Source organism: Hemicordylus capensis, chromosome 5, assembly GCF_027244095.1.
Source record: "Hemicordylus capensis ecotype Gifberg chromosome 5, rHemCap1.1.pri, whole genome shotgun sequence".
NCBI lineage: Eukaryota > Metazoa > Chordata > Lepidosauria > Squamata > Cordylidae > Hemicordylus > Hemicordylus capensis.
Window position 1 is genome coordinate 6,326,823 of NC_069661.1, and position 19,855 is coordinate 6,346,677.

The 19,855-nt window shown below is 48.1% G+C and overlaps 1 protein-coding gene across 7 annotated transcripts in view; it reads left to right on the plus strand.

The window, feature by feature from the left end:
- The window catches only part of SLC4A11 (solute carrier family 4 member 11), a 265,118-nt gene that overhangs the window by 75,162 nt on the left and 170,101 nt on the right, over positions 1–19,855 (plus strand). The window contains exon 1 of one of the 7 annotated variants that reach the window (XM_053256948.1): positions 1,916–2,064. The exons of the other annotated variants lie outside the window; for them this stretch is intronic. Within the exon in view, the coding sequence (XP_053112923.1) occupies positions 2,025–2,064 (40 nt within the window). The 5' untranslated portion in view covers positions 1,916–2,024. Of the gene's footprint in view, positions 1–1,915; positions 2,065–19,855 lie in introns of those variants that run through there. 7 annotated transcript variants of the gene reach the window in all.

Consider the following 19,855-nt stretch of genomic DNA (forward strand, 5'->3'; position numbering starts at 1 on the left):
AAGGGGACAAGTCATGCTTGCTACCACAAGACCAGTTCTTCTCCACCGAGGTGTCCCTCTGTGTCACTCACTACAACTTTGGTTCAAATCGGTTAGACAGTCCTCAAGTTAGCCCACTTGTGCCCCAAAAGTTCACACGTCCACCATCTTGGAGTAAGGTAGATGACATCATCACAAACTACACCATTGGGGCATCCCTATGTGTCCATATAGCTGTTGCAAATTTGGTTCAAATCGGTTAAGCAGTTCACAAGTTAGCCCACTTGCACCTCCAAAGTTTACACATCCGACATCTTGAATTGGTGTGGATGACATCGGCACAAACTACACTGTGAGGTGTCCCTATGTGTTACTCACTGCAACTGTACCTAATTTGGTTTAAATTGGTTAGACAGTTCTTATGCTGGTCTGTGACCATAATAAAGATTGATTTGATTTGGTTAGACAGTCCACAAATTAGCCCGCTTGCACCCAAGATGTTCACGTGGCCGCCATCTTGCATTGGAGTGGATGACATCATCACACACCATGCCATTAGGACATCCCTATGTGTGCCTACAGCTGTAGCAAATTTGGTTCAAATTGGTGAGGCGGTTCACAAGTTAGCCCACTTGTGCCTCAAACGTTTACGCGTCTGCCATCTTGGACTGGGGTGGATGACATCATCACCAACTACGCCGTTGAGGTGTCCCTTCAACTGTACCCAGTTTGGTTCATATTGGTCCAAGCATTGCGATGTTGCTGTCGGTGGGGTGGGGGTGAGGATACAAACAAGGACACACACGCAGAATGCCGGGTGATCTCATAAGCCTACTGGAAAGCAGGCTAAAAAGGAGAGGAGAAGCACAACGGCAAAAGAGAGGGGGAACCCTCAGATGCTTTGTGTGGGAAAGGGAGCCCTGCTGCTACCGTCACATCCCACCCACCCACCCCCACTTGCTGAAAGGGGAGATGCCATTGCTGCCCAAGGTGTGTGCCCCCTCCTCATCAGCAAATGGGTCTTCCTCCCAGGAAGTCACACAAGACACCACTGCCTCCTCCAGACACCCCTCTTCGGGCTGTGAGAGTCAGCCAAGTCAGGGCTCTACCTGAGGACCCAGATGATGAGGTCTGTCCCCCACTCCTCCTTCCAGATCGGAACCCAAACCCATTACATTTAGCGTTGCCAGAGGCTGGTGGTGTTTAGTGCTGTCGTTGAAGCTGTTGAGTGTATTGACTGTTTTAACATCTTAATGCCTGCGTGTTAGAACTCTTTCTTTCTCTCTCTCTTTCTTTTGTTCGATAAATAAATAACTCTTTAGTGCCTATAGCAGAACTCTCACTCGGCTGCTGACTGTCGATGCACTCAAATTGCGTTCCAATGTTCTGCTGGTCCCAGGCTGAAGCAGACCGGACGGCCGCGAGGGGCTTGCCAGACCTTGTGCTGCGGGGCGCCAGCGAACTGCACTGACGCTGGGGCCGTGAGGCTGCTCAGGTAGCCTTTGAGTGACTTCTGCTCTGCTGCGCTTGGCCCTGGCTACTCCTTGGTGGTGGTGGTGGTGGTGATGCAGTCGAGTTCTCGCTCGCTGGCCAAAGACCCGAAGGGCGCATGGGTTGGCGGAGGAGGAGGGCCACCCTGTCTAGCCTTCCAGGAGCCACAGGCTGCTGCCGCCCACCCCCGGCCTAGCAGCAGCAGCTTCCGAGCGGGGAGGACCAGGGCGCCCCCGGCCCGGCCCGGCCGTCTGGCTCCCCCAGGGAGTGTCCAGGGAAGCAGCAGCAGCAGCAGCAGCAGCAGCGCCGGAACGGGCCGCAGCGCGCTAGGACCCGGGCGGGGCGGGCGAGAGGTGTGTCGCTCTCCTGGGTCCCTGCCCCGCCCGGCGTGCGCCTCTCTGGCTCGCCCGCCTGCCGATGCTTGGCCGGCTGCAGTCGGGCTGCCGCTTCGCACCGAGAGGAGGAAGAGGCGCGGCGCCCGCAGCAGCAGCAGCAGCCGCCGGGATGGTGTGAAGCGCGCGGCGGCGGCGGCGGCAGCGGCAGCAGGAGGAGCCATGGCAGCGGCGAGGCGCGTCTTCCACCTCCAGCCATGTGGTGAGCGCTGGCCCGGGGAGGGAGCGGGGAGGGATGCCGCTGCAGCCGCCGGCCAGCCCGTCCCGCGCCTCGCTTGCAGGGGCCCCCGCGCGGCGCGGAAGGTGCGCGCCGGGCCGTGGGTGCTGTGAGAGCGGAGCGGGGGGGGGCCCTTCCTTTTTCCTCCTCCTCCCCCTCCCCACCTGGAAGCCAACCAGAGCCGCCCGGCCCGAAGTTTCCGCCGCCGCCGCCGCCTCCTCCTCCAGCAGCTGCATCGCCTGCTGTTTACGGCCCTTCTGCCCGCCCTTGTTTAGAAGTTTGGTTGCGGGCTGGAGCGAGGGGGCCGCCGCCCCGCCTGCCTGCCTGCCTGCCTGCGTGCAACAGGTCGAGCCCTTCTCGAGCTGCTGGAGGGGAGCGGGGCGCAGGGGGCTCGGCGGCGGGGCAGAGGCGCGGGGAGCCGCGGAGCCTGTCTGCGCGCTTCTCCTACTCCTTGCCGAAACGGAGGGACAAGGGGGGGCAGCCCCGAAGCGAGATGCCCGCTCTCCCTTCTCTCCCTCGAAGGAAGCCGCGGTTGGAAGCCCTGGCAGGGCTGGCGGCGGTGCCGTCTCTTGCACACGCGCGCACACATACACCCACACACACCCCGCGGTCCTCTTCGCGGTTAATGGCTAGCGGGTGTGTTGTTTTGGCAACCTCCCTGCGACGTTTTCTGCACTTGTTTTTGAAAGAATGGACTCCGGTTACTGTAGACGCTCCTTGGTCGAAAGAAGGCGCCCGATCCTCCCGAGCAGCTGTTTGCAAGCAAACCAGAAGGCAGTGAATGTTGGCGCAGTTGTGCAATGCCGCTTTGTGTTTGGTTCTTAACGCGGTTATCAGCACTTCCTTAAGTCATCGGGTCGCTTTCTCTCTTCTTCCTTTTTTCCCTCCTCTTCCTTTCCTCGCTGTCACTGAAGGCTGCTGAGTTTGTTCTTTCAACCCCCCCCCCCACACACACTGGGTATAATAACCCAGAGGAAACTCCTTCTCCCACACAAGCCCATGGCAGCAACTCGCCGCTGCTCTTCCAGGCTCCTGCACAGTCTCACCCATTTGGGCTGTTGGATTATCCGTTTTCTGGCTTCCTTGCAGTCTTGTTTCTAAGCAAAAGGAGCTGTAGGTGGCAGAGCAATTCAGCTCTCCAAGCTGACATTAGAAACACTGGCTGATAGCAACTTTTCTGGTTGGCTTGCTGTGTGTGTGTGTTTGTGAGAGAGAGAAAGAGAGAAAGAAAGAGACTGGTGCATGCATTGCAAAAGGTGCCCAAATCCTGGGAAGTCACTTGCAAGCAGATGTGTCTCTTCCCTTCTCTTTTTATGCTATCAGCAGTAGCCATATCAGCATAGGTACAACATCAGCACCCCCATTTAAATGGACAGCTTTCACTCATAAGACTGGGAAATGTCTTCTACAGAGTCCGGCCTCCTCCTAGGTCAGCATTATGTGTGCTGGCTGGCAGATGCTCTCCAGGGATTCGAGCTCAGGAGCCTTTCCCTGTCATAGCTGGAGATGCTGCCAAGGAGAGAACCTGGGACCTTCTGCATGCAAAGCGGTAGGGATGTGCAGAACAGTTTGGTTAAGAACAGCCCTGCTGGATCAGGCCCAAGACAGCCCATCTAGTCCAGCATCCTGTTTCACACAGTGGCCCACCAGATCCCCAAACCCCTCTTAAAGCCATCCAGGTTGTTGGCTGTCACCACATCTTGTGGCAGACAATCCCACAAATTGATTATGCGTTGTGTGAAAAAGTACTTCTGTTTGTTGGTCCTAGATTTCCCAGCAATCAATTTCATGGGATGAGCCCTGGTTCTAGTGTTCTGGGAGAGGGAGAAGAATTTCTCTCTATCCACTTTCTCCACACCATGCATGATTTTGTAGACCTATATCATGTCTCCCTGCAGTTGTCTTTTTTCTAAACTAAATAGCCCCAGGTGTTGTAGTAGCCTTGCCTCATAAGAAAGGTGCTCCAGGCCCCGATCATCTTGATTGCCCTCTTCTGCACCTTTTCCAGTTCTGCAATGTCCTTTGTTAGTTATGGTGACCAGAATTGTATGCAGTACTCTAAGTGTGGCCGTACCATAATTTTGTATAATATTAGCAGTTTTATTTTCAATCCCCTTCCTAATGATTCCTAGCATGGAATTGGCTTTTTTTTTTTTTTTACAGCTGCTGCAGAAATTCATGGTTCAGAAATGCCCAGTTCTGACTGTGGACCAGGCCATTTCGAGCGTTCCAAGCTCGGAACAGAACACCCTTCAAATGAAGGGCCTGCTCTGAGCTTGGAACAGAATGACCCCATTCCGAATTGGAAAACTTGAAACATTCCAAGCGCCATCTTGGAGTCCAGAATGGTGTTCGGAATGTTTTGCGTGTTCCGAGCTCGACCCATTGGAACAACATGCTTGTTCAACTGGTTGTTCCGACAGAACAATCCGGTGCGCTTGTGTTCTGTTCTGAGCTCGGAATGGAACACAAATGCCGTCCTGTGCACATCCCTGCAAACCAGTTGCTGTACCACTGAGCTATGGGCCCATTCCCTAAGACAGGCATCCCCAAACTGCGGCCCTCCAGATGTTGCTGAACTACAATTCCCATCACCCCCAGCTACAATGTATTGTGGCTGGGATGATGGGAATTGTAGTTCAGCAACGTCTGGAGGGCCGCAGTTTGGGGATGCCTGCCCTAAGATGAGGAAGATCTCCTGGTGCTATTCAAGTATTCCTTGGAGAATTGTGTGAATGCTGACACACTGCTGGCACTTCATGTCTCCCCACTTGTGATTCTTTGTACTCCTGTGGCACTCTAGGGTACTTCCCGGAGCATCTGTGTCTTGCTCCAGTCCCATTAGCTATTTCTTTATCCATTCTTCGTGTGGTGTGCCTTTAGGCCACGTTTGATGACTTGCACTTAATAAAATCCTTCCTTTTTAACTTGTGTTCTTCAGGCATATGATGCAGCAACCTCAGTGCCTGCATGGGAGACTACCTGGGAAATTCCATTATGGAAGACAGGCAGATTAGAATAATAATAGTGGCAGACATGATGCACACCTTGCCACCTTTCTAATGGTCCACCCGGGGGCTGCTGCATATTTCAGAGGCAGCCTGGACTGCCACTTCCGCAGGTTTCCCCCTTGCTGCGACTGAGGAAATCTCTGGGAATTCAGCTTCTGTGGTAGCTGTTTCAAAACAGCATTGGGGCTGCCTTTGAAATCTGCAGGAGCCGCAGGGTGGACTATTATGGAGGCGATAAACTGCCTGTCATATCAGCCACTGTGATGTTTGGAAAAGGAGTATATGCCCCTATATCTCCAAATCCTCTTGTGACTGGGGATAGTGGGAGTCGTGGGAACATGGACATGCAGGGGAGCAACAGCAGGAGAGAGGGCATGCCCAGACCTCTCACCTGTGGGCTCCCCAGAGGCATCTGGCGGGCCACTGTGGGAAACAGGATGCTGGACTAGGTGGGCATTCTTGGGCCTGATCCAGCAGGGCTGTTCTTATGTTGCGGCCCAACCTCCCCTGCAGCACAAGGCAGGATTCTGGTGACCTTCAAAAAGGTAAAGGTAAAGTGTGCCGTCAAGCCAGTGTCGACTCCTGGCGCCCACAGAGCCCAGTGTTTTTTCTTTGGTAGAATACAGGAGGGGTTGACCATGGCCTCCTCCCATGCAGTGTGAGATCATGCCTTTCAGCATCCTCCTAGATCGCTGCTTCCCGATATAGGTGTTTCCCATAGTCTGGGAAACATACCAGTGGGGATTCAAACCGGCCACCTTCTGCTTGTGAGTCAAGCATTTCCCCGCTGTGCCATTAAGAAGCTCTTAAGCCGAGACTGGCCCATTTCCAGGCACTGGCTTGCCATGGGGTGCCTGAGGCGATGGACATGACCAGGAGGCGGTTGAGCAAGCAAGGCAGGGGTGGGTTGCCTGAAGCACTTCATAATGCAGCCTCATTGGACAGATGTGGCCAGGAGAGGAGGAGGAACCTGCCCCCGCCTAGCTTGCTCGCTCCTCCTGGTGGTGTTAATTCATCACCTGCCTGAGCCAGGTAGATGTGACCGGGACGAGGAGTGAACAAGCAAGGTGGTAAGTCTCTCTCTCCTCCCCCCCCCCCCGCGGCCACCCACATGGAGCAGAGGGCAGTCTGGTGGGAGGGGTGCTGGTCTTGTGGTCGCAAGCATGACTTGTCCCCTTTGCTAAGCAGGGTCTGCCCTGGTTTACATTTGGATGGGGGACTAACATATGTGAGCTGAGTACTGTGAGATATTCCCCTTAGGAGATGGGGCCACTCGGAAGAGCACCTGCCTACTTGCATGCAGAAGGTTCCAAGTTTCCTCCCTGGCTGCATCTGCAGATAGGGCTGAGAGAGACTCCTGCCTGCAACCTTGGAGAAGCTGCTGCCGGTCTCTTCCAGCTCTCCTGCCAAGGAGGAGAGCTGATCTTGTGGAAGGAAGCATGAATTGTCCCCTTTGCTAAGCAGGGTTTGCCCTGGTTGCATTTGAATGGGAGACTACATGTGAGCACTGTAAGAGACGGGATGGGGCCCTCCCTGACATGGCAGCGTCTGCAAGATAGGGCTGAGAGAGACTCCTGCCCGCAACCTTGGAGAAGTCGCTGCCCATCTGTGTAGACAAGACTGAGCTTGATGGACCAGTGGTCTGACTTGGTAGAAGGCAGGAGGGCATGCCCTCAACTCCTGCCTGTAGGCTTCCAGCAGCATCTGGTGGGCCACTGTGTGAAACAGGATGCTGGACTAGAGGGGCCTTCTTGGGCCTGATCCAGCAGGGCTGTTCTTATACGTTCCTTCCGAAGGGCCATAGGAATGCCTGGAATTTCTGAATGGCCATTCCGCAATTCCATGCATTCCATGGGCCTCTGGAAGGAACCAGGGCTTTCAGTGGGCATTCCCTGTCATTCATTTTAGTATGTTTCCTAGAGCATCTGCTTTGCATGCAGAAGGTCCCAGGTTCTCTCCCTGACAGCATCTCCAGATAGGGTTGGGAGAGACTCCTGCCTGCAATCTCGGAGAAGCCGCTGCCAGTCTGTGTAGAGAATACTGAGCTAGGTAGACCAGTGGTCTGACTCTCTGTATAAAGCAGCTTCCTATGAGAAGCAATCTAACACTACAGCTGGTGTGGAACTTGGCAGAAAGCCAGTCTTAAGGAGAGAGAGAGAGAGAGAGAGAGAGAGAGAGAGAGAGAGAGAGAGAGAGAACGAACATGGATGAGAGCACAGTTGTCTTACAGGTCCTCCTTCCAATACTGACTGAAGATGGGAGGGAGGGAAATGTGTCTTGCAGAGTCTTCTGGCCCCACTGCATTTGAAATCACCCTCCTCGGTCACTGCTGCTTTTGCATCTCCGTTCTCCACCCAGTCTTCGTACTTTTTTGGACATTGCTCAAGGGGCCACTACAGTGTGGCTTTCAGTCACACTTCCCTCCTACAGGGTGGCTTGACTCAAGATTCGTGATGGGCATTCTAAAACAAAGGTGCGTCACTTGGCTGTTGAGGATTAAGGTTGCAGTGGAATCGGGTCACCGGTTAGTGGGTTGTGTTGGAGGGGTGTGTGCACTACATAATAGACAAACAAACTGTATTTGTTATCTGTCCCATAACAAATTGTGCTCTGGGCGGCGCACACCACAGCGTTGAAACGTCAGATTGCAGTCAAATTGCATGGTTAAGAGATGTTGCAATTGGGGATGTCAGTTACCAGTTGGGATGACCAAGCTCCCTGGTATTTGGTTGGCAGAGCTCAACGTTGCAAGCTGGTTCTTACAAAATGGCAAGCCTGGTATGAATAATCATGGGATACCTAACTGGAGTTACCCGTAGCTTTGCTTCTCAACCTAGAATATGGATTGTTTTCAGAGTTTCCCCCCTGCAGTGTGGATTGAATTGAGGAAGGGACCTACTAGATTTAAATGAAAACTGGCACTCACTGGCCAGTTTCTGAAGAGGCTTCATTTGTTCTTAAGCATATCGATATACTGCTTTTCAGCAACAACAAAAAGCTCTCCAAGAGGAATCGGCGGATGTCCGTGTCCCAAAGGGGCTCACAGTCTAAAAGAAATTCAAAGGTGAGGTCAGCAGTGGCCACGGCATGGGACGCTCTGCTACGCTGAGTAGGGACAGTTGCGACACCCCTGTCAGATACGAGTGCAAAAGCGCCTCACTCGCAAAGTAGCTGAGGAATTGTTACCCTGTGGAAACTAGAACTGACAGACCAAGTTCCGTAATTGAATGTTGTAGAAACAGCACTGCTAAAGACCTATACAATATGTAATTTTGTGTTCTCCTTCAAACTACAAAACTTGATTGTAAGACGCTTATTATTGGACAAGCTATTTCTTCCCTTCTGGTATTTATAATGCCATAGAGTTACATTTCAAAATATGAAGACTTAAGGTCTTGATATAAAGCTAATAGCAGGTTTAAGCCTGTAGTAAACCATGAAAAGGGGAGCAGATGGTGCAGTGGGGAAATGACTTGACTAGCAAGCCAGAGGTTGCTGGTTCAAATCCCCACTGGTATGTTTCCCAGACTATGGGAAACACCTATATTGGGCAGCAGTGATATAGGAAAGGTGCTGAAAGGCATCATCTCATACTATGCAGGAGGAGGCAATGGTAAACCCCTCCTGTATTCTACCAAAGACAACCACAGGGCTTTGTGGTTGCCAGGGGTCGACACCAACTCGACGGCACACTTTGCCTTTAAACCATGGAATCTTCTGCACAAAATACTGTTATATACTCAAGAACCCTTTGGACTTGTCACATGTACTCATGAAAGAGTTCTGATCCCGGGGTCCCCTGCATTGCGTCCCCTAGTGTTGGAGTACAACTCCCATCATCCACAGCCTTGTAGCTGGTGGTGATGGAAATTGTAGTCCAAAACCGGCTTGTGATTGTTTTAATGAAAGGCAGTATACAAATTTAACAATAAATAAAAAACAATAAAAACATCTAGTGGTCTTAGGTTGGGAACCTCTGTTCTGGTCATTGGCCGGTAACTCCAGTGTTGCCATTTTCACAGGAATAACCCGGGTCCCTCCAGTCCAAACAAATTGCCTAGATCTGTGGTATGAAATTAATACATTTCATATCTGTTAGTGCTTCAAGAAATATATCTCTGACATGTGGATGTGCTTGGAGAACTGCAAAAGTTCTACGCCTGCAATTTTCATTTCTTAAACTAGGGGTATGCGCAGTAAGTGTCTTGTTCCTTTCTTCAAAACGACATGGGCTGTGCAATAGAATGGATGATGATATATATGAGGCACCTTTGCCAAAAATTCTGTGAACTGATTGGGTTGTTGGTGTGCTTCTGGGGAATTAGGTCTTATTTCACATTTTAATCCAACTTCTCTGCATAATTTGTCATCTTAGAATGACATAATATGATTTATATGTTAAACATAAACACAGAAAGCCATTACAGACAAAACAATAAAAAGTATAAACATGTCAAAAATCAGCAGAGAGAAGTTATGAATCAAGTATCTACAGCCCATTTAGAAGTGGGAAGGGAGGGAATTTTCATAACTTCAATGCCATCACTGATAAGGCTCTGTCCCCGGTACTCACCAACTGTATTTCTAATGGAGATGGGCCAGAGAACAGGGCTGACTTTAAGGTATGGACAGGTTGACATGAGATAAGGCCGTCCTTAAGGTAATCTGGTCCCAGGGTTTTAGAAATCAATACCAGCACTTTCAGTTTAGCCCAGGAAGAAATGGTTAGTCTAGTTGACCTAATATTAGAATCATATAATTCTTCTTCCCCCCCCCCGCCGCAAAAGGAACAAAAGTGGTTTAACCCACATTCTTCCTCCTCCTCTTGTTCCCTTCGAAATCTAAAGGTAATGCTTCCTACACATCCCCTTTCCACCCCAGAACAAACCTTCTGCCTAGAATGTGGTAATTGTGAAGGCCATGGGCTTCCCCTTGCCACTTGCAGGAAAGGAGAGTATTTGCATGTATACACAGCTTACCTGTGCACAGGTACTCAGGCTATTTGGAGAAATGTGTGCTGCTTATGCATATATGCCCTCTCTGCTCCAAGACTGCCGGGTTCTACACTTCCTCTTCTCTCGTGGTGGTTTTGTTTTGGAGATTTTTATTTGCATTTCTTGTGAGTTACTGGTAGTTGACAGCCTTTATAATAATAATTTATTTATTTGATTTATATACCCCCCTTCCAAAATGGCAACTTCTAGGACAGCCAGATCAGATAATCCCATCTTTAAGGTACAATTAAAACAAAGCCTATATCACTCTGAAGCGATGAATGGTTTTGCAAGGCTTAGTAATAACAACAAGTGTAGTCAGTTGAGGTTGCTGTTGTTGTGCCGTCAAGTTGGTGTAGACTCCTGGTGCCCACAGAGCCCTGTGGTTGTCTTTGGTAGAATACGGGAAGGGTTTACCATTACCTCCTCCCGTGCAGTATGAGATGATGCCTTTCAGCACCTTCCTGTATTGCTGTCGATATAGGAGTTTCCCAGTCTCCTGCTCTCTAGGCAGGTTACTTCCCCACTATGCCATTAGGTAGCAAGCCAGTTGAGGTTAGGACAGAAATAAACCACTGTTCAGCCCAAGCAATCGGCTGATCTATGCAAAACTTCTAATTGGCACTGGTTTGCCAATGGCTTGCCTCATGAACTGACTAGCAGCCCTTGCCAGTAAAAGCCTTATCAGACATTCTTGTGACTGCATTTTTATATAGTGCAAGATTAAAAATCTTTGCATATTTTTGCATATCGCAAATGCCTTCTCCTTGTCATTTGCAAAGTGATGTGTGAGGCTGTTCCTGGGATCCATATGCCTGGGGCAGGAGCAGGCGGGAAGATCTGCTACATACCATTATGTTCTGTGCCATAAGGGCAAATCTATACTTGTCTGGGTTGTTCCCCCCCGCCCCGAATTGCAAAAATAAAGGCCAAAAAATGTGTTAGAGATCTCTTTGGTATGAAGTAAGCTCAATAAATTCTAGAAGGATTAGCGTGAGTTGTAGAAATGTGCAAATAGCATCTTTCTGCTGCAAGGAACACCTATCTGAGGGTCACTTCCTTCTAAGGATCCAGTTGCAGTGAGGAAAAACAACCACCCCCCTCTCTTATTGTTGTCTTAAATACACACCATTCCAGAGGAGGTACGTTGTCCACCCTCTAATTAGAGGCACACATCTCCTTTTGCATCACGAAGGTGTGGCCCAAACATAATTGGGAGGGTTGTGCAGACAGGTATTTGATTGTTAACTTGACCTTTTCCAGAGCTTCAGTTTCCTAGTCTCTGAAATGGGAATAATTGGCTCCCCAAAACAGGTTGCAGGAAACGGGTGGCCTCTTTTGAGTCAGCCTGGAGGTTCTTGGCACGCATGCTAGGCCCCTGACATGTTTTTCTAATATCAGGAAGTTCTGTAGTTTCAGAATGCTGCCCACTTTCAGTTCCACTGATGAAACTGATGCAGTGATGTCACAGCTGCCAATCATCTTCCCTGCCCTACTGTGTGTGCAGCTTGCAGGGCTTGGATCTGAAAGGCAGGGTGGGATCCTGAAACAGAGGAAGCGGCTTGTTTTTTTGGGGGTGCAAGTATTCAAGGGCTGAGCTGTTGGCTGATGCAGACTGCTTCAGTGTTCTTTGTAGGCACTGTGCGTAGATAGACCTTTTGTTGTGTTGAAGTAATGGTTCTGTATTACAGAGGATCAATCTGTAATCTGTAAAGCACTATAAGATATTCCCCTTAGGGGATGGAGCCGCTCTGGGAAGAGCATCTAGGTTCCAAGTTCCCTCCCCGGCAGCATCTCCAAGATAGGGCTGGGAGAGATTCCTGCCTGCAACCTGGGAGAAGCCACTGCCAGTCTGTGAAGACAATACTGAGCTACTGTAGATAGGCCAATGATCTGACTCAGTATATGGCAGCCTCCTAGGTTCCCATGCTACTTTGTGGAGTGGGGTGGGGTGCAGTCACCCCAGGTCTTCAGCAGCAGTATGATGTAGCAGCTGAAAAAGCAAACTAATTAGAAGCATTTAATATACTGCCCACTCCAGAGATTGCTGGCAGTGTATAATGAGATGTAAATAAGGTAACATTAGAAATTACAATCAAAAATTACATTTAAAATTGCAAACGGAAATAGATAATGGAAAGGAAATAAAATAAACTACAGGGCAAATGCCCAGTGAAAAAGAAAAGTCTTCAGTAAGGATTTAAAGACCAGTAAAGAGGGGGCTAGACGAATCTGAAGGGGAAGAGAATTCCAAGGAAGCTGGGCAGTAATGGAGACATCGTGTTCAAATTACGAGGAGCACTAGTTCTCCTCTGTTCTGCTCTGGACAGACTTGACTTGGAATACTGTGTCCAGAAGGGTGTTGATAAACTGGAACAGTTCAGAGGAGGGCAACCAAGATATTGAGGGGCCTGGAAACCAAGTCCTGTGAGGAGCACTTGAAGTTGCTGGGTATTTTTCGTCTGGGAAAGAGAAGCCGGAACGAAGGGGAATACGAGAGCCATCTCTCAGTACCTGAAGGCTGCTGCATAGGAGGAGGAGGTGGAGGAGCAGACCTGTTCTCTGCTGCTCCTGAGGGCAGAGCTAGGACCAGTGGCATGAATAGCAAGGAAACAGATTTAGGCTAGACAGCAGGAAGAAATTCCTAATGGTAAGAGATGTTGGCCAGTGGAACTGTCTGCCTCATGCCGTGGTGGGCTCTTTTGCTGGAGGTCTTGATACAGAAGCTGCATGGCCATCTGCCCGGGCTGCTGCGCCAGTTTCCTGCACTGATCAGAGGGTTGGCCTCTGGGGGCCCTTCCAGCTGTTGTTCTCCATGGAGGGAGTCATGTCCACACTGAGCGGCAGTCCTCTGTTCCGTATACAAGAGAACTGCTATTGTGGTAGCCAGCATGACCTGTCCCCTTAGCTAAGCAGGGTCTGCCCTGATTGCATATCAATGGGAGACATGATGTGTGAGCACTGCAAGATATTCCCCTCAGAGGATGGAGCCGCTCTGGGAAGAGCATCAGAAGATTCCAAGTTCCCTCCCTGGCAGCATCTCCAAGATAGGGCTGAGAGAGATTCCTGCCTGCAACCTTGGAGAAGTCGCTGCCAGTCTGTGAAGACAATACTGAGCTAGATAGACCAATGGTCTGTCTCAGTATATGGCAGCTTCCTATGTTCAATCTGATCCTTTCTCTTCCTTTTGATTTTTGTGTTAATGCTAACATTGAATTCTGAGATCAGCTATAGATGGTTTTTGCAGAGCTTATATGCATAACTAGTCCCTTGCCCCCGGAGGATTGACTTAGGTTACAGTCACCTTTGGAACGCCCTCCCTGAAGAGCTTCGCCATGCTCTCTCCCTCAGTGTTTTTCAAAAACATCTTAGAACACACCTTTTTAAGGTGGCTTTTTAATGCTCCGTTATCATTTTGTTATATCTGGTAGGTTCATCTGATTTTTTTTTTGAGAATAGTTTTATTACTTGTATCTGTGTCTATCTTATTGTTGTAAGCCACCCTGAGCAGCATTGCACTGGAGGGGCAGGGTAGAAATATTTAAAATAAATAATAATAAATAAATAGTGTGAAGGGGTGGTCTCCTCAAATGGACATTCAGCCCCCCGACTCATTTTTGTAAATTGCCTGTAGAGAATTGGATTGTTGGGACAGTATAGAAATAAGAGATGTCTGGGATCTGTGGGCATCTTATGTACAGCAGCCGGCCAGAATTGCCTTGAGTCCCAGGAGTGGCTTACTGGAGACTTGTCCGCAAGTGGCTTATTGGGCTGATCAGCCCTGATTCATTCTGTTGCAAATGTAGTAGGAATTGCTCAGGGCAAGAAAACGCCACAGTACTGCACAACTAACAGAAGGGCAGCAGTCATAGGAACACAGGAAACTGCTTTATACTGAGTCCAGCCCTCAGTCCATCTGGCTCAGTATTGTCTACCCATACTGGCAGCAGCTTCTTCAAGGGTGCAGGCAGGAGTCTTTCTCAGCTCTGTCTGGAGATGCTGCCATGGAGGGAACTTGGGACCTTTTGCATGTAGTTCAGCAGCATCTGGAGTAACACAGGTTGGGAACTCCTGAAATGTAGGTCCGAGAAGTGGCATTTCCAGGCACTGCTGGTAATGAAAAGTGGAGTTTGTCTTTTATTTCACTGTGCACCTAGAGCAGGGATTTCAAACTGTGGCTGCCTGCAGAAGTTGGTTTACAACTCCTTTATCCTTAGCTACTGGCCGCAGTCACTGGGGAATGATGGGAGTTGTGATCTAGAAGCAGCTGGAGGGCCACAGTTCAAGACTCTGACCTAGACACTTGCAACTGAGGATGTCCAGGGAAGGAAGGACACTGCGCATGTCCAAACTAAAATGTATATGTGTATTTATCTAGACTTCTATCCAAACCTCTCTTGTATTAGCATATACACTCGAGCAGACTATTGCTGGGGATGGATATAGCTACCTTCTTGGCCTTAATTGTGATGGATTGATGAAGTGCCGTCAAGTCGGTGTCGACTCTTAGCGACCACATAGATAGATTCTCTCCAGGATGATCTGTCTTCAACTTGGCTTTTAAGGTCTCTCAGTGGTGCATTCATTGCTGCTGTAATCGAGTCCATCCACTTTGCTGCTGGCCGTCCTCTTCTTCTCTTTCCTTCAACTTTCCCCAGCATTATGGGCTTCTCAAGGGAAATGGGTTTTTGCATATTGTGTCCAAATTATGATAGTTTGAGCTCGGTCATTCCTGCCTTGAGTGAAAATTCTGGATTGATTTGTTCTATGATCCATTTGTTTGTTTTCCTGACGGTTTATGGTATCCTCAAAAGTCCTCTCCAGCACCAAAGTTCAAAAGTGTCAATGCTTTTTCTATCTTTCTTCTTCAGAGTCCAGCTTTCGCATCCACAGAGTGTCACGGGAAAAATATTGTCCGAACGATTCTAATCTTTGTAGGTGTAGACATGTCACAATGTCACAATATCCTTTCCAAGGCCTTCATTTCAACCCTACCAAGTGCTAGTCTGTGACATATTTCTTGACTCCTGGATCCTTTACTGTTGATGGTCGATCCTAAAAGGCAGAAGCTATCCACCACTTGTCTTCATTGTCAATTCTGAGGCTGGTTGCTGCACCATTGTCATTAGTTTAGTCTTCTTGACATTTAGTCGTAGTCCCATTTTTTCTCTGTGCTCCTTGACTTTCATTCCTAGAGCTTTCAGGTCATCCGCATTCTCAGCTATCAGAGCGATGTCATCAGCAGGTTATTGATGTTTCTTCCTCCAACTTTAAAACCACGCTCATCTTCTTCCAATCCAGCTTCTTTCAGTATATGTTCAGCATAAAAATTGAATAAGGAGGGAGAAAGCATACAGCCTTGTCTTACTCCTTTGCTGATCTGGAACCAGTCTGTTTCACCATGTTTTGTCTGGACTGTGGATTCCTGTCCTTTGTATAGATTTCTCATGAGAGCAATGAGATATTCTGGGACACCCATTTTCCTAAGGATATTCCACAACTTGACATGATCAATGCAATCAAAGGCTTTTCTGTAATCAACAAAGCACATATCGATTTCTTTCTGGTATTCTTTGGCTTTCTCAATTATCCAACGTGCATCAGCAATGATTTCTCTTGTTCCTTGGCCTTTTCTGAAATTACTACTACTATGAATATTTTTATACCTCTCTTCAACCAAAGTTCTCAAAGAAGTTTACATAGAAAAATAAATAATACATTTATTGTTTAACCAGCTTGCACATCTGACATTTCCCTTTCCACGTAGGGCTCTAATCTGCGTTGGATAATCTTGAGTATTGATGATTCAAAGTATTGTCTGCGAAACCTAATTGATATTAGTCAGCCACTGACTGTATTGTACCCAAGTACTGTCATTGCTATGTTCTCCTTGACTATGAAAGCAATTCCTTTTTTTGTTTTTCGTATCCTGAGTAGTAAACAGACTGAAAGTGTCCAATTCCAGTCCATTTTAATTTGCTGATGCCCAAGATGTCAATCTGTAGTCGATTCATTTCATCTTTCACTATATTGAGCTTTCCCATATTCATGCTTCTTACGTTCCACATTCCCACTGTAATTCTGTCTTTGCAGCTTTGGATTTTCTTTTCCCGCAGGGCAACATCAGCCACTAGGCGTCCAAAAGGCCTATCCGTGTCATAAACACCATCGGTACTCTGAGAGATCTTCAGCTCTTCCTCAGTGGCATGTTGAGTACCACCCGACCTGAGGGGCCCATCATCTGACACTACATCGACAATCATTCTGTCTTGTCTATCGATGTGGTTTCCCTGGTAAAATACAGGAGTGGTTTACCATTGCCTTCTCCCGTACAGTATGAAATGATGGCTTTGCCGTTGTCACTGAAGTGATTGGCCGCCTCCAGCACCTTCCTATATTGCTGCATATTTGCATTGTTGAATACTTAAGAGAACCTTATAGAATATAGACACAGCCTAATTAATAACAATATAAAAGGGGAGGGGAGAAAGCCCTATTCCTAGCCAGGAACCAATTTAAATTCAGGCTTTGGAGATCTGACTATGATGTTGAATAGATTTGCAGATGAAACAGAGCTGCAGCTGAACACTGTTAGAGGATATGTAAGGTGGTTTATTTCTTCCTACGTTTCTATAGTGCCCCATACAAAAAGGTCCCTGGGCAGTTCACAATCTAAAAGCGATTTTAAAAATTGACACGAAACAATGTAAAAATACAAATAAAAACTCTAAACTCCGAAGCTTTAAAACTATAGATTAAAAGCCTGGCTAAACAGGGATGTTGCAAAATAACCAAAAAGATTCCCCGTCAAACTGTCCAATGAGGAAGGAAAGAATAACCACAATATGATAGAGAGTTACTATGTCAGAATATGTATTAATTATGGATTACTTAATGAATATGCATAGATCAATTGTGTTATCAACCAAAAACAGCGGAATCCATAGTAGAAATGAATACATAGATAATAGAGTCCACAAACTACATATCAAAATAGAGCAATGGAGTCCATGAGGTGAAAACATGAGTGAAGAAGTCCACATACTATGGTGACCTGGTGACCTCTGTTTCGAAATACTACTTTCTCAAGTGCAAGTGGACATGGGTCTTTGAATTGACATTGGTCAGCGTACTCAGAAGTCTTGATCTTAATTGACTGGTTATATTTCCAAATGTGGAGGAAACATATTCTTGTCTCAATCCAAAAAGTAAAGAGATATTTGAGCTGGAAAAACACTCAATGTTATGCTACCTCTCCTGCTACTTCTAGAAAATTCTCCCATACAGGTAGGTGCAAGGCTTGCTTTTTTGCTCTGAACAGGTATGTTTTCAGGTCCTTCTTAAAAACATTCGGAGAAGGGGGAACTCTGATTTCATTAGGAAGCTTGTTCCAGAGTCCCGGAGCAACTCTTGAAAAGGCCTGGTTTTGAGTCGTCACCAAATGAGCCGGTGGCATCTACAACTGGACCTCCTAGGACCGGGGAGACCTGAGTTCAAATCCCCATTCAGCCATAAAACTAGCTGGGTGACTCTGGGCCAGTCACTTCTCTCTCAGCCTAACCTACTTCACAGGGTTGTTGTGAAAGAGAAACTCAAGTATGTAGTACACTGGTCTGGACTCCTTGGAGGAAGAGCGGGATATAAATGTAATAATAATAATGATGATAATAATGATAATAAAAAATAATAGGCGGTGGGGTTGATGAAGGCGGTGGTGCTTTCTTAAATACCTCGGACCCAAGCCGCTTAGGGCTTTATAGGTAATGACCAGCACTTTGCATTTTGCCCAGAAACCTATTGGCAGCCAGTGTAGTTCTTTCAAGAAGGGTGTAATATGATCTCTTTGGGCAACCCCAGAGACCAACCTGGCTGCTCCATTCTGTACTGACTGCAGTTTCCGAACTGCTTACAAAGGCAGCCCATTGTAGAGCACATTGCAGTAGTCAAGTCCGGATGTTACCAGCATATGCCCCGCTGTTTTAAGGTTGTTTATCTCCAGAAATGGACATAGGTGGCGAATCAGCCGAAGCGGATCGAAAGCCCTCCTGGCCGCTGCCTGGGATGATTAGGTAAATGGGAGTCTTGCCAATTGTAGATAGTCCCTTCTAATGGCCTGCTTGCTTTCCAGTGAGGAGTACTGTGGACTTGGTTCCTTTCAACTCTGCTTTCCCAAAAAGCAAGGGCATAGCTCAGGGATAGAGCAGAAGGTCCCACGTTCAATCCCCACCATCTTTGGGTAGGGCTGGGAAAGGCTCTTGCCTGAAACTCTGGAGAGCCAGCCACTGCCAGTTGGAGTAGAGAGTACTGAGCTAGAGGAACCCGTGGTCTGACTCAGTATAATCCCTGCGTAAAGTCAGGAGGCAGCGTCAGCCTTGCTTTAGTGCTCTGTCTTGACCACAGTCACTAGTAATGATAGTGGGCGAAGTTTGTCACTCCCCCCATGCTTGGAGACTGACAGGAGTGGGGTAACAGAATTCATTAGTGGAGACCCCCTTTCCACTTGGAGTATATTCCACCCCCCTGCCACAGACGTGCAGGTATCTTCCTATAGCATTTTTGCAGGCTCTTCCCCCCCCCCCCCCGCTTGGGGAATTCACATGAGGGCAACCAAGATGATCAGGGGCCTGGAGCACCTTCCTTATGAGGAGAGGCTACAACACCTGGGGCTATTTAGTTGTGGTGTGGAGAAAATGGATAGAGAGAGATTTCATCCCATGAAATTGATTGCCAGGAAATTTAGGACCAACAAACGGAGGTACTTTTTCATACAACGCATAATCAGCTTGTGGAATTCTCTGACACAAGATGTGGTGACAGCCAACAAGCTGGATGGCTTTAAGAGGGGTTTGGATAACTTCGTGGAGAAGAGGTCTATCATCGGCTACTAGTTGGAGGGCTAAAGGCCACCTCCAGCCTCAAAGGCAGGATGCCTCTGAGTACCAGTTGCAGGAGAGTAGTGTTGTTGTCCAGGCCTGATTTATATACTAAATATGCTCATTAGCTAGCATACAAAATTAGGCCTGTCTCATCAGTGTCACCAAGTGACCAAGTTCTTTTATATAGGGACCATGTAGGATCTGGGCGCAAGGAAGAAAAGAGATCAAAGCAATCCTAAATGATTCAATGGGCTTTATTGAGTATAAAAGAATAACAACATCCATCTAGCTGAGCAGAAAGCAGGACATTCTTTCAATATCACTAACAGTATTTCAACCCTAGCCAGCACCAATATTCACCCAGTGTTCCTAACTAACATATGTGTGTGTATTAAATCTTCCTAGAGCCTAATACAATTCAGATATAGATGGAAAAGGGGGGGGGGTAGGTAAGGAAGGCTGAGGGCTGGCATGGTTTGGGGAGATCAGGAATTAGTAGAGGGATGAAGGTAAAGGAGAAGAAGGGGAAAGGATGGAGGGATCCAGGGCTTGTGGGGTGGCATATTACCAGGATCAGAGGCTTGAGAACGGTGGCTCTTTCAGCTGAAGGAGAGAGGCTTTTGGCTGGAGACAGGAGCTTTTAGATCAAGCATGCAGTTTGCTCAGAGCGAGGCAGAGAGAGTCAGAGCACCATGGCTGGGGAAGTCTTGACTTCTCACTGCGCAGTGGAAGTCACAGACAGTTCCTGTCCATGGACAGAGTTCCTGCTTGTTGCCCCGCGGCTTAGCAGCAAACTCTGGGATGGCTCTTGAGCAAGTCTTGCGTGTAGGGACAAGACTGCCTGTAGGCAAAAGACTGCTAGTTCTCTGTCCAGTAAGCCTGTTCTTTATAGTTG